General features: G+C 28.9%; 3 protein-coding genes across 3 annotated transcripts in view; 1 reads left to right on the top strand and 2 right to left on the bottom strand.

Annotated features, from left to right (window-relative positions):
* Positions 1–6,223, bottom strand: part of LOC105252481 (amyloid beta A4 precursor protein-binding family B member 1-interacting protein) — a 189,263-nt gene extending 183,040 nt beyond the window's left edge. The window contains exon 1 of the mRNA XM_011259865.3: positions 5,887–6,223. The gene's annotated coding sequence lies outside the window, so the exon portion shown is untranslated. The remainder of the gene's footprint in view (positions 1–5,886) is intronic.
* Positions 6,224–7,408: 1,185 nt separating this feature from the next.
* Positions 7,409–9,084, bottom strand: LOC105252488. The gene is made up of 3 exons (XM_011259871.1): positions 8,938–9,084; positions 8,309–8,521; positions 7,409–7,804 (listed from the first exon to the last, which is right to left on the bottom strand). Exons 1-3 carry the CDS (start codon positions 9,082–9,084, stop codon positions 7,409–7,411), a joined length of 756 nt encoding a protein of 251 aa, XP_011258173.1.
* A 1,938-nt stretch (positions 9,085–11,022) lies between these two features.
* Positions 11,023–11,950, top strand: LOC112638408. The gene is made up of 3 exons (XM_025410065.1): positions 11,023–11,298; positions 11,399–11,577; positions 11,891–11,950. The coding sequence occupies exons 1-3, from the start codon at positions 11,118–11,120 to the stop codon at positions 11,948–11,950; spliced, it is 420 nt and encodes a 139-aa protein (XP_025265850.1). The 5' UTR covers positions 11,023–11,117.
* Positions 11,951–15,412: the final 3,462 nt, after the last annotated feature.

A 15,412-nucleotide genomic window follows, 5' to 3' on the forward strand; every position in this document is an offset into this window, starting at 1 on the left:
ATTTACTTAAAAATTGTTCGCGATTTTTGATAAAAGCCATTTATTTTCATTTTAAAAGGAGTGTACGGGTGGTCTGGGATACTCTGTATACCGAGTGTCTTGAAGGGAAAATGAAAGTTATTCGATATGTGTCGCAAATGATTCAGAATTTTGGCGCAATTGAAATTTTTGATCACAGATATAAATGAAGCAAAACATCGTTCTTATCTAAATTTACTTGGATTTTTAATTCGAAAAAATTTTTATTCAGAAAAAATTTTTATTCAATATGCAATATTTTAAAGAATTTAATTAGCAATTGAATTCCATAGAATGTTGCATATTGAAAGATTCCAGAAAAGCGTATGGAAGATAATAATATTTGTCGTCGTTAACTTCTTTTAAAAAAAAAAATGAAAGCGTATTCACACAACGCCAACGCGTCGGTAGACCATCTCCCGTATAATACCAGAGAGAAAAATGACAAAGGAATTTTTTGATGAACCGCGAATATATCGAGACTCGGGAAAAGCGAGGGAAACGGAGCGGAAAGAAGCGTCGCGAGTATTTCATCGATCGGCGGTAACTCAATATCCTTGAAAAGCGCACAACGCACCGTAATTGCGATAGAGGTCACGAACAAGGTCAATAACCGGCGTACAATCGGCGCCAAAATGGCGACCAATATTTCAACGAGAATAAATTTTCGCATTTACGTCTGCGTAAATCAAAATAGGAACGTGCGTGTTTGGATTTTCATTAAAAAAATATGTGTTTGGAATATGTTAAATGTAAATAATTATATCGCAAAAGAAAAATATAATTTTAAATTGGCAAAATTACACATGACCGATTCTAAAATATGTAATACAAAAAATCGTTCCATCCAAATCCGTAAATCAAAATAGGAACGTGTATGTTTGAATTTTTGGACCGATTATAAAATATATAATACAAAAAAACCCTTCCATCCAAATAATTTAAAATCCATCAAAATCTGAAAATTCCAAGTGCCTGCGCACTGAATATACAAACAAAATAATCTGCATAAATCATGATAGTTAATAATCAGCAAGTTACTATTAGTATGATAGGATAAGAATTCGCATTTTCGAACGAATTTCTACAGAATTTAATCGATTAAAATGTAGGATAGGAAAGATTTTATTTGCAGAAAATATAAATGTAATGTTTTCAAGGGGAGATATTCTCTCTTTTTCTCGATTAAAACGCGCATTTTTCTACATTTTCGCGTACTCGATTTTTATATGTCAACGGGATAAGGGAATCAAATGTTAACGAAACGTATCAGATAAGTGAAAAATGTCTATTGACAATATTTATCGACGACGTTATTAATCGACAGAGACTCCCCCCCTTCGCCCCCTTCTCGTATTATTTGTCGGCACTTTATCATTAACTCCCATTAATTCGCTACTTGAGTGACCGTCCTCGAGACGAGAGTACTCTCACTCGGTGCACACAAATAAATACGCCACTGTTTTCCCTTGTGGCGTGAGAGAGTGTACGCGTGCGTGAAATTAACTTTCGAACATCTTCAGGTATACGTTGACGCAATTCACAGTCAAATTCCTACATTATTAATTAACAAACTTATTTCGTTTCATTTTTCACACTTATTAATTTATTGCTAACACGTCCTTGTCCGTTTCTTCCTTGCATTGAATAAAAATACACGCACGATTTATTTTTCACTTTTATCCTCAATTGATATATTTATATCTTTATAGATTTTCAATTAATTTTTTTTTATGCCCTCGAATCTCCGTTTATTTAATTGTTGAAAGACAGTTCCTCTATTCTTAACGATACAGACAAGAAACAAATTAATTATACGGAGATCCGGGGGGTGTAAAAAATATAAATTGAAAATATACAGGGTGAGGGAAAAGTATGGAAACCTTTAAATTTTCCGAAAATTATATTATATTTTAGAAACAAATGTTTCAGACAAAAGTTGTAGAGTTTCAAGTAAGGCATTATGTAGCAATATCAGTATGAACCTTGAGCAACATCGTCAAGGTAAACACATAAAAATCAGTTCGAATTTTTTAAATGGAACCCCCTACTTTTTATTGTATATTTTTAAGATTCTTATAGCTTGTTTCAAGAGCTTTCCAAAACACTATATTAAAGTGTTTTTTCATTGAGTACTTTTCGAGTTATGAGGCTTGAAATAATTTCTTAATTTTACATAAACCATAAAATATTTAATAAAATATTCATTTTTTTATTATCTCACCTTCATACTTTTATGCATAAGATAATGTGAAGAATCAATTGATATAAAGAAAAAACATAGTTTTGAAGAAAAAATAATTTATTGTTTATGTAAAATTAAGAAATTATTTCGAGCCTTATAACTTGAAAAGTACTCACTGAAAAAATACTTTATTATAGTGTTTTGGAAAGCTCTTGAAACAAGCTACAAGAATATATAATAAAAAGTAGGGGGTTCCATTTAAAAAATTCAAAGTGATTTTTACGTAATCTCGATGGTGTTATTCAAGATTATACTGATATTGCTACGTAATGCAATACTTGAAACCTTACAACTTTTGTCTGAAACATTTGTTTCTAGAATGCATAGTTTTCAAAAAATTTAGAGATTTCCATACTTTTTCCTCACCCTGTATAAATATATAAGTTGATAAAATAAATAAATTGAAGATATAAAAAAATAAATTTATTAATTAACAATATTCGTAATATATATAATCATTACTCGAGCACGTGCCTGACATTTGACATTGACATTTAATTTCAATAAATCCAGAAAGAGCGCTATCAATCGCGCGATAAACTTCGCGGAAGTCTCGCGTCAAATTAAAGCAAATCGAACGAATTCTAATCGCGAAGCGACTGTACTTCGTTGAACTTTGCATAAAAGTTCGAGCGCGATAATTGGAGTGGGACCGTATTTAGGTCGCCGAGATCGTCTTTCGTCCCGACGTTATCGTCATTAGTGTTATCGTCATTATCGTCATTAGCGCGGATGCTCCATGCCGCGCACGAACGTGGCCTCCTCGCGAGACCATCGGCGACAACATCATCGTGCCTCGGTAACGACATTCCGCTTCCGGTGCGGCCGTAATCGGCAGCGAAGATTCCCTCACCGATTTCATCTCGGTCCCGATAATCAACGATACCTAATGGGCCCCGAGATAAGCAGCGTATTTAGCAATACGAAGGAACGACTTCCGTGTTAACCTTACTCATTCCAGAGTCAAACTCTGCTGTATTCGCGGGAAAGTTCGAGTAAAGTTCCCCCTCCTCGAATTAACCTTTGTACTCGGGACGCTTTCATCGAAACATTACATTGTTTTACATTAATTAGTATATAATTATTTAATTAGAATATAATTATTTATATAGTATATAATTATTTAATTAGAATATAATTATATATTTTTATCACACAATTTTATTAGATATTTTTATTACACAATTTTATTATATGTATTTTATTATATATATATTAATTTTTATATATAATTTTTTATTATATATATTATTATATATTTTATTATATATATATATATATGTATTATATATTTATATTATATATATTATATATATTATTTATTATATATTTATATTATATATATTATTATATATTTTATTATATATATTATTTTATATAAACATATTTATTATTATATATTTATTTTTATTATATTATACATATTTTATTAATAAAAAATTATTTTGTCTATAGATTGAATCTTGTTTTCATGCATTTAATTAAGCTTTTTCTTATTAATAAAGAAATCAGCTGATTCTTAATTATTTCAAATATTTACGAAGAGTCATCCAGGATACATCCAATCTTACATTTTTTGTATTTAACGGCAGTTCCTTTTTATGTATTTAATCTTGGATGCCTGTTCGTAAATATTTGGAATAATTAAGAATCAGCTGATCTCTACATCTATAAGAAAAAGCTCGTATATATAGTTATCTATATATTTTTTAAATTGTATTCCGAGGTTTTTTCAGTTGCTCATTTGCAATGAAATGATATTGCAAACAATTTCGAAATTTTCGTTACATCGAACTCTATCGCACATCGACTTCCGCGCGTATTTCACGTCATTGTGACATTGTCAAAGTTACTTTTGCCCACTCGCGTTACAACCTTGTCTGCTCAAACTCGAGTGTGTTGTGCCGAAAAAATTGCGAAAATAATATTTCTCACGGATTGCGGAATGATATTTATTGACTTTATTAACGTAGCGTATATAATTTCGCTTGACGTTAGAAGGATACCCCGATTATCTTTAACTTTCATTCAATTTTCGAAAAGATTTGACAGAAAACCTTTGTCGAGTTTCCTAACATTTACAGTCAACGCTATAAATTTTGCTTTAATTTTCAGTAAAAAAAGTATGATTGAATTTAATACATTAATTTAATACATTGAATACAGTTGCTTAAAATTGAGCGAAGAAAATAGCATTTTACTATTTATTTACATCTTGGGAATTTATGTACTCTGGAACACATATAAATAACAAAAAAAATTGAATAGAAATAAAAATAGAATAAAAATAATAAAAATAAAAATTGAAATCTTTTTTATAGTTTTAAAAGAAATCAGTTCTCAGAAAATATTACTTATCATAATATTAATATTGTTAAAAAATATTTTAATTAAAATTAATATTGTTGTACAATCGTGGGCAGTTCCCTCATTATTACCAGAAATTGATGACGAAATAAAGATATAAGCATAGCTTTTCCACAGCCTATCGCCTTGCAAGTCAATTCCCTTCACCTCCCATTCCCTCCCCCATCCGAGCATTTTCCGGATCGTTAAACATCGTGTCAAACAAGCGTGTCGCTCGTTGACCCTCGTGTTTCAAGGATGTCCCATGAAAATCGACATGGACGTCATCGCGCGAAATAATCATGCGAGATAATTGTCATCTCGCGAAGCGAGATGTTTCAATATTTCCCTCGCGTGTCTCGATATTAAAACTGATACAATAATTTGCCGAAACCGAGCGTTATTTCCAAGCTAGCGAGTGTTCTCGGAAAAAAAATCATACGAATGTAACGCGAGATCGTTGGATGAGAAGAATCAGCGATAATGAAACCAGATAAAAGTGCAACGAAATTTTATCGCAGCTCACATCTCGCGTATAAAATTTATTCTCTATTTAATTAATTAAATATTTAATAAATCGGGAAAAAACTTATATATTTTATACTTCATATGTATATTTATTTACAATATTCTAAGATAAAAAACGATTTTTTTAAAATCTTGACTTTGTTCTAGTTTCTTGCTCTCTCCTTGACAGATATATTTAATATAAATTTTTTTACAAGAGCCATTATTTTATCCAATAAATTGAAAATAATTGTAATTATGTATTAATAATATATTTTTATTTTTTTTTAAATATAAACAGTTATACAATATTTTTAATAGTTTCAATTATATTTTATTTTTACATCGTCATCATTTCTGATAAAATCCTATCGATAATTTAAAACTGTTTTATTTTCATGGAGAATTAGTATTATCTCCAATATTCAGATAACAAATATTTCGAGAATGTCCTTCATTTCGGACGTTTTTTACACGAAATAGAGCGCGCGCATGAATCAAACATAAAAGTCAATGACGTAGTTTATGTACCTATCTTCCGAGTGCTTGATTACAGAGCCGTAATAATTGAAGCGACAAAATGAAGCAGTAACAAGGCGTGAACATTTATAACATATACATAATCGTAAATTATGACTGACGCGCTCTTTTCGTGAGCGTGCAAAAATCGAGACGAACTGGCACGTGTATCGAGAAGGGTCAGATCAGGTGGGGGATTCTTACGTCAAATTCGCATGCCGTACATATCCAAAAGAGATTCGTGTACTCACCGGGATGACTCGCCGCTCACCTCCGCCCTCTCTCTTCTACCCTCTTTCTCCCTCTGTCTCTTTCTCTCTCTCTCGGGTCTCTTGCTGCACCGGTGTGGCTCCGCCGGGTGAATCTGTCACTCCAAGATTACCGTCACACACGCGTAGCCACGCACCGCACGACTGTCCTGTCGAACACGCACGCTAACAATACGACGGAAAACTCACTCGCGTTTCTCCACCCGCCGCGTACTTCTCGCGAGAGCGAGAACGCCAATAACCACGGTATATATTGACACAGGCGTCGGGCCGTCGTGCACTGACTGTCGGCGCTCACTCCGCGGCCCACGTCCGCCCCTCCGCGCATCCCGTCGTCGACTGCGCGCGCAGATCCGCGCGCGTCGAACGAGCCCGGCGCTCGCGTGACGCCAGCGTGCTCTGTTGTCGCGGAGGGGAAACTCGGCCGGCCCGCATTTTCGCGCGATCGATAAACGTCTGTCTCGTTTCGCGTTTACAAAAAATGATTTTTGTGATATTTTAGAATGAGCGTGTCATTTTAGAAGTATCTGTCATTAAACAGATTTAATTAGGAATTAGCAAACGAGACACAAGGCGCTTTAATTTTGTTTTTCTGGTATTATTTAATTGAGACAATTTTTATTTTAATTTTGAAATTGTATTTATATTAATTGTTAGAATGAGTATAATCTTGTAGAAAAATTAGCAGATTATTGACAAGCTTTGTTTGAAATTAAAGGGATCCCTCATGGTTGAATGGTGAATTCTTAGGCCCGGTTCCACAACTTGAGTTAATCCGAGTTTAATACGTTAAACTGGGTCCTGATTTATGCATAAAAGTTACAAAACATTTATACAAGGCTAATGTCTATGAGGGGATAGCTTTAGACGCCATGTTGATTTAAGAAGTCGATAAATAAATATATAATTTTATACTTTTTTTTCTTTCTCAGAATATAATCAGCTTTCCCGTGTCCGTTTGCATCTATACTTCAACTGTAGAAAAGGATTTTTAATTCTATGTAGATGATAAAAAATGGCACATGCCCAAAAATTACAGTATTTTGTCGGTAAAAAAGTACGCTTGAGGGATCCCCTTATTGATATATTTTTAAAATTGATGTACGATTATCTTAGACTGGAAATGTGATTAAAACGAACGAAATTTACTTTATCCGCACGAGAAGATTTCTCGCAAGAATTCATAGAGGAAGTATACAATTTTTTATCGCATCAATATAATGTCATAATTTAATCGTTATATCATACAATATAATTATTATTTATTAATTATAGCAGAAATAGGTTACTTTGGAATAAGAGCCTTTTTCGACTATCTTATTGATTGTTTTCGATCAAAATTGACCAAAATAATCAGAAATATTAAAAATTTCAACAACTTTATGAAAACTCAATAAATCTATGTAAATGCTACGTGCTACACGAAGTGCACTTTCTTTTTATCCGAACGCCATTTTTGGCCTGGGTTAACTGTGTCCAGATACTTACTCGAGGATCTTTAATTTCACGATCTGCGAAGCGATTCCTCGGAAGGTACTCGCATTCCCATAAAAGCGGCCGAGTAATTCCCTTTGCCGGTACCATCGAATACAACCTGGTCGTCGACTATCCATCGACTGTAACGGATTTCCGAGACGAGGCGCAAACCCAGTTTCAACGCGAGCGACTGACTGCGACCCGACGTGAAAACGCCACCGATAGCCGCTAAATTCAGGGTGGACGTGACGCGCACGCAAGCGTTCAAAAGAGCTGCACCGATGTCCTTCTGCTGATAAGAGGGATGGACGCAAAGGATATGAACTCGAAAATACGCGTCACACTCGAGCTCTTTGTACGCATCCGCTTGTTTCATTAAAGCGCTGATTAAACTCATAATTTTCTCCAAGTTTCCTTCGAAATTCTAAATCAAAATTTTCAACATATATTACACATTTTATATATATAAAATTATTATATATATTATTGAATTTAATATAATATAATTATATATATAACATATATATAACATATACAAGTATCTTATTATATATATATATATATATATATATATATATATATATATATATATTAGATATTATTATTTTTATTATCATTATTATTATTATTATTATTTATCATTATTATTATTATTTTTTATCATTATTATTTATTATTATTTATTATTATTATTATTATTATTATTATTATTATTATTATTATTATTATTATTATTTAATATATTAACTGTAATATGTTTAATAACTATTTATGTAAGATATTTGCTTATACAAATAAAATAACAATATATTAAAATAAAAAACAATACATGAGTGTTAATGTATAGTGATATTTTAGTCATATCGAATTTTTAATTATCTCGAACAGGCATTATTCTATCTATTTTTTTTTTAATAATAACACGTACTTGCACTCGATTATACGTGTCGGATTTATCCGAATCACTGTTAACTCGTGTAATGGCGACTCCGATGACGCGTCCTGATACCAGGCTGAGTGCTACCAAGCTGGTGGTATCCTTCATCCACGTTTTTATAAAATCGAGATATACATTCACTGATTTCTGATCTTGCAGTAAGGATATTGCTTTGCACATGGGCTCTTCTCGAAAGAAATGATGCTGCATAAAAATTAACTTTTATTTTCGTAATATTTGTGGGAAATTACTGAATATTTTCATTTTTATATTATTTTCTATAATATAATTCAATTGAATTATTGCTAAAGCAAGAGACGCAATATTGTTTTATTTATGCATTGCATAAAATAGTGTCTTTTTAATCAAGGTTGATTAATCAATCTAATTTACCATTACTAATAATATAAACATGTAACAAATAAGATAAACGCGATTTTTTTAGTCTGAGATTTCGTCGGAAAAATATTTTCCGAAATAAAAAAAAATAGAGCAAAAAATAAAAAACGTTGTTGCTTCGTTTACGATAAAAAACTTGATTAATTAATGTCAAGATATCACGCGTGTTTATTTTATAACACGTTCTCTCTTTTCAGGCTTTTTCGTTTATACTGCTAAACTTTTATCAGACGCAGAACTTCCTCGTACTGCGCTTCTTTAAGATCTTGTATTTTGCATATCGCCGGTGACTCCCACTCTAAAGGCGCGTACATTCTTGCTTCCATTTCGACCGTAAATTTATCTTTCTTTTCTTCATCCATGATCATTTTGGACTTAGAATTAAAATACTTAATATTTTGATTTTGATATAACAGTTATTATTTATTTATGTGACATGGAAGAAGATGTCAATATTAATTTAACAACGTACTTTCAGATGTCTTATGTCAATTTGCAATTTGAAGTAAGGTGAAATATTTTCAGTTATACTTATTACTTTCATTAAAAAATTAATAATGTAATTCTATTAATTTTCTATTAATTTAATAGTGTAATTTTATTAATTTTTATCTTTACAAACCATAAATTGCAGAATATTTAAAATATTAAAATATATTAAAAGATCAAAATAAATGAATTGTGCAATAAAGTTTAAAGATTAAATTACTTGATCAAAGTACAATAGTCAGAGAGAATCAAAGTACAATAGTCAGAGAGAAGATTGAGAGGGCTCATTTTTAAAAAAATTTTTTGTCCCCTGAAAAACAATTTTTTGTCCCCTGAAAGCGTTCTCTGTAAACACTAAAAACATGAACTACAAAGGAATACAAAAATTAATGCCCCGTTATGATAAGTCAATAATAATGGAAACTATGTAGAAAAGTGATTTTATGTAGAATCCCATGAAAATAAAATATTTTGAATATAATATCGTGTTTTTTCAAAAAATAAATTCGGTACTTTCTTAAAAAACGCCTCGTATAAAAGTTAATTAATAATATTATTATAGTTATAACTTTCCGATACTGATTGCGAGCGACAAGCAATTTAACGGAGCATTACTATTTTGCTCTTTGAGTGTCGTTGCACTATAAAATTTGCGCGTCAAAATCGTTAAGTTCGAAAATCGTATTGTTATTATTTTATTACTGAGATATTATTATTTATTACTGAGATATTATTATTTATTATGATATACATGTACATGAAATAAATATTTCGAGATGTATCGTTTCGTTAATATACAATATACATATCGCAATCGGATATTCCGAATATAATTGATTTATTTATTCGTCGCGTTTTCTCGCGAATTTTAAATCGCGATGTATCTTACAATTTAATATTATCAATTTAATATTTATATATAATTTAACCGTTGACTTATCATCAAAACTTTGTCTATTTTTCCACATCTTTAAATATTGTTTTCAATAGCCTGCGTAAAATGCGCTAGTAGTGCAAATATTTTCTTTTATAGTTTAAAAGACGATCGATAGCTTTATTAATGGCTATTTTAATCACAATTGTTTACATTATATAAATCTTATTAAATTCTACTATTACATCGATTAGATTAGATTTATTAGGGAGACTTTGATAAAATTCGATCTGTTATTCTGTATTAAACGTGGCAATAATGCGTTTTTTAAAATTATATTTTAAAGTTTATAAGGCTCATTTTACTATTTATGATATTTATTTGTGAAAAAATAATCTCTCAAGAGAGGTTTCATCATTTCATATACACAAAAAATTTCAGGCACTGCCATAACGAAATGAAAGGACAAATTTTCTTTTCTCTTTGACTTTTGTGTATCCATTGTGTACATACACACACATTGACAATAGAACTGACAATAGAAAGTATCGAGAGAAACAATTTTTATTAAACATTTCTGTCCATTTGACAAGAGAAATTTACATATTGTAATATTATACAAAATCTTAAAATTATTAATATTTAAAAATTTTTAATAGTGGATCCTTTGTTGATCCTTTTCTTTTTGAAAGATATTTTAGGAGGATTTGAGTATATTTCGCAGAAATCTTGGGCCCACAAATACAATAGCTGATTTCAGTTTCTTTGTCAGATGTTAAACTAAGAGGGGATGTCATATATCTTTCAGGCTCTGCATTCTTTTTGTACGTTGCTAGCATTCGGGCTATGCCAGTCGTTCTATCTATACATAGCACTGTATTATTGGAATATTTTGATTTATCATATTTTAATTTCTCTTATATTTCTCAACGTGATACTTTGATCGAACGAAATTCAGGGAAGTTGTTAACAGAAATCCAAGAAGAAAATAATAATAATATTTTAGTGCCTTACCGTTACCTTTATTCTCTAAAAATTATGGATTTCAACTCAGAACAGACTTTGAAGGAAGTAAATGTTAGTCAGTTTACCGACACTTGGGATTTAAGACGTGATAATTTATGGCCACCTAAAAAATGCATGGATATTAATTGTGCTTTTGGATATACAACAAGACACTTTCTCTTACCAGAACTTCATCCGAACTCGACATTATTAGGTAAGAATGTAATAAATTATAAAAAAATATGTGTAATAATATATGTGTAATAATATATATAATGACATTTCTTAATTCAAATATCGAGTATGATTTGCAGGTGTTGATAGTTTGGAAAAAATGATCGATCATGCAAGAGCAAAATATAAAACTGACGAAAGAATCGACTTTGAGACTTTTGATATTCAAACGAAAAATTTGCCTCACAATTATATCGCCCAATATGATCACATATTCTCATTTCCCACTCTGCATTCTCGTAATAATAATATTGAGCAAGTACAAATGAAATTTTTATTGCGGAAAGAGAGAGAAAAAGGAGAACAAAGATCAATTCTATCAAGTGTTTCACAAAAATTGCTTTAAATAAATAATATTTTTATACACTTTTTCTACATATTTTCATTGCTTGTTCTGCTATTTGTCAATCAACATTTATATATATACATACGTGAGTCATGTGATAAGTTAATTAAGATAACAGTCTACTTAATGACACAGTCCACTTGGTGCCGTATTTGGAAAGTTCCCTTTCTTATGCATCTCCAAAAAAAATTTTAAACAAAAGTAACGCGTTGTTTACGTTCGATAGTCATTCGAAGCGAGTGATTTGGCTGTTGTTACAAAAATGGAAAAAAACAAAAATTGGTAAAATTACACGAATTGGATTTCGAATTAATTCTTCATCCACCTTATTCTCTGGATTTGGTTCCGTGCGACTTCCTGTTTTCAAATTTTAAAATCTGGTTCGGTGGAAAGAAATTATCATCGAATAAGGAGATCATCGCCGTATTTTGCAAGCTTTGAGACAGCCTATTTTTCTGATGGTTAAAAAATTGGAAATTTGTTGGACCAAATGTATAGATCTCGATGGAGAGGAATAACTTAGATTTTTCAAAAAAAAAAAAAAAAAAAAAAATGTGTTTCATTTATTTTTTTTTTATCAAACTTATCAAACTCGTATATATATTTATTTAGACCTTTGTATATAGATTTATTTAGACCTTTGTATATAGATTTATTTAGATCCTCGTATATATATTTATTTATTATAAAACTTGTTTAAATCTAATTTTATTTTAATAAAGTATCAGAATCAGATAAAATAAATTAAGTTATTTATCTTTAAAATATTTTATTATAATTTTATATATAAATGTTGGCTAAGAAATAGCAGAAAAGGTAGTAAAAATATTGAAAAGAAAAATAGCAATTAATTGTGTATTTTTTTCTTTATACAACAGACAAGAGTTTAAAAATATTTTTAATATACTCAAACCTGGTGGTGGTTTCCATTTATCTATGATTACATCTCATGATGTGTTTACACTATATGAACATATGGTGAATCATTCAATTTTTGGCTCATATTTTAAGGTATAGATGTGTATCAATATTTTAAATATGTTATTTTATATGTTTTTTATTACATATTTTTAATTATTATTTTTTCATTTATATAAAGGAATATGTTTTCCCATTTCCTGATTTTGAAAGAAAAATAGACGGATTACTTAGACGTCTCGGATTTAAGATAAAACACATTCAATTTGAGTCAAATATGAAATATAAGTCAAATTATCTTATACGTAAGTAATTATTACTCTTAAATATACGTATATCGATCATGAATGTTGAAATCCTGTAGGAAAGGATCAAATTTTTTTTATAAAATAATTTAAAGAAGATATAAATTATATCAATAATTTAACTTATTATTATACGATTTATTTTTTTATATAATACATAATAATATTTGAAAATTATTATTTTTTTGATAGCGTATATATTTTACGGCCTTTCTTTTGTAAATGAGTTGTCATCTGAGCAGCAAAAGGCTCTCAAAAGTGAACTTACAAATTCGTTTAATACAATAGAAAAAAAGATTGATCATATGAGTCACAATAATCCATATTTTATTGATTCCAACTATCACGATATATATAATGTAATATACATTTATGCACTTAAGCCTCAAGATATACGTTAACTATCTGGACATCGTTTATATAAAAAACTTACTTATTTCTTAATACGTTATTATACGATATTATACGATAAGTTACTTATTTCTTAACTTACTTATTTCTTAATACGTTATTATATGATATTATACGATAAGTTTATGTGACATACATAAATCATAAATTACAAAGCATATATTAAATGTAATATTGTAATGTGAAATTTTGAAAAAAATTGATTTAGTTTTCTTATACTTTTTTATGATTTTAAAATTAAACTTTGAAGAAAAATTCTGTCAAAATATTTACAGAAATAAGGAATCTACAAAGATTAAGAAATTTTGCTTATCTAAAGTCAATTATTTTTAACTATTTAAACCAATACATTCTTTTTTTTTTAATTTTTATTGTTTGCCTACAATAAATTAATAAACGACAATAAAAAATATCTATCTAAAAAAAGTTTTTTTTAATAAGCATATTTAGAGAAGTATATGCCTTAAAAAATTGAGAATTTATGAAAAATCAATTAAACATTAAAAGATTCAGTACTAAATAAAAAAATTCATGAAAATTGAACGTGAGAATAAGATTAAAAGCAAGATTTTTCTTTGAGCAATATGTCGATTCGAATAGTTTATGAATCACAACAAAAGCGCACATAATTGATAAATTACAACAATTCTGAAATTTTCTACTTATCATTAAAATATTAAAAAAAAATTTAGTGTGAAATCAACACACGCATATACACATGCACGCACACATGTATATACATACGGATCTTCAGAAACATTTAGCGCAGAAATGCATTCAACTATGATGTTTCTGAATATTATTACACTATGTATATATATATATAAATTGTAGATTAAACTATAGTTTATCACAATTATTTGACTACTAACATCGATTTTATATACGTTTTTGAATAATTAATTTTAATTTCTTAATGTGTGTGTGTGTGTGTTTATTCTATATAAAGATATATGAATAATTTATACCGATAAGAATATTTTTTATTTTCTAATTTCTTTATGTTCTTTTATCTTTTTGAATAAAATTTTAAAATATTATTAAAAAAAATAAAAAACATTTTTATAAGAATAGAAAATCATTAAGAGAATAATTATTCAAAACATACATATCGATTATTCGTCAAATAATTGTGATATAAACTATAATATCAATCTATAGTTAGTGTTAAACGATTTTTTGAGTCAGATCGCAAAGAATATTTTATACAATATTTAGTTTGAAAGAAAATTTATTACTTCACATATATGTAAAAAGATTAGATTGTCCTAATTTTATTCTTTACTTTATTCTTAAGTCTGTTTATATTATCTAGAATTTGTGTAGTAAACGACAGAAAAACGAGGCAAAAAATGAGAAACTCTAAATCATTTGACATCAATTTTAAATCGATAACGCATAAATAACTATGTGAATTACAATTATAGAGCATTTTTACAACAGGTTCAAATATATAAATTAAAAAGTAATATTACATGTGCAGTAAAAATGTGTAATTACTATAGAAAAAGAAATACACATACATTTCTTATAGAAAATTGCTAAAAGGAATATAATAATTATGGAGCACGAGTGAAAAGAATAGATGGAATAAATATTAATCAAAAAAAACTATCGAATGTATGATTATTTTTAAATACAGAGATAAATTTTAATATAGAGATAAACTTGATCAGTATTAAAGTATGTAAAAATATTTCACTATTAAAGTTTATAAAAATTCGACAGAGATTCAATAGTTTTTGTCAATTTGCTATTTTACGTTATCTCTGTCGAATTTATTTATATTTCACATTTTTATTTCCTGACATGTGTAACGATATATATCTTGTTCTTTTTCGATTTATATATTTTGTATGTTAGTATGTCCATTACACTTTTAGTTTTAAGTATAGATTCGGCAAAGTTTCTGTCAATTTATTATTTTCATATCGTCTGCCGAGTCTATTTTACATTTTTATTTTTCAACTTGTATAGCGAATTATATTTACTCTTTATGTTTTATTAACATTTTTGTACGTTATTATATTCTTTATTCTTTATTCATTACTAAGAAGGATTTGTATTAGAATTACTAAAAATGATTAGAATTTGATTAGAAATGTTTTTTCTTT

The sequence above is a fragment of the Camponotus floridanus genome, unplaced genomic scaffold (genome assembly GCF_003227725.1).
Source record: "Camponotus floridanus strain SB8 unplaced genomic scaffold, Cflo_v7.5 scaffold3, whole genome shotgun sequence".
NCBI lineage: Eukaryota > Metazoa > Arthropoda > Insecta > Hymenoptera > Formicidae > Camponotus > Camponotus floridanus.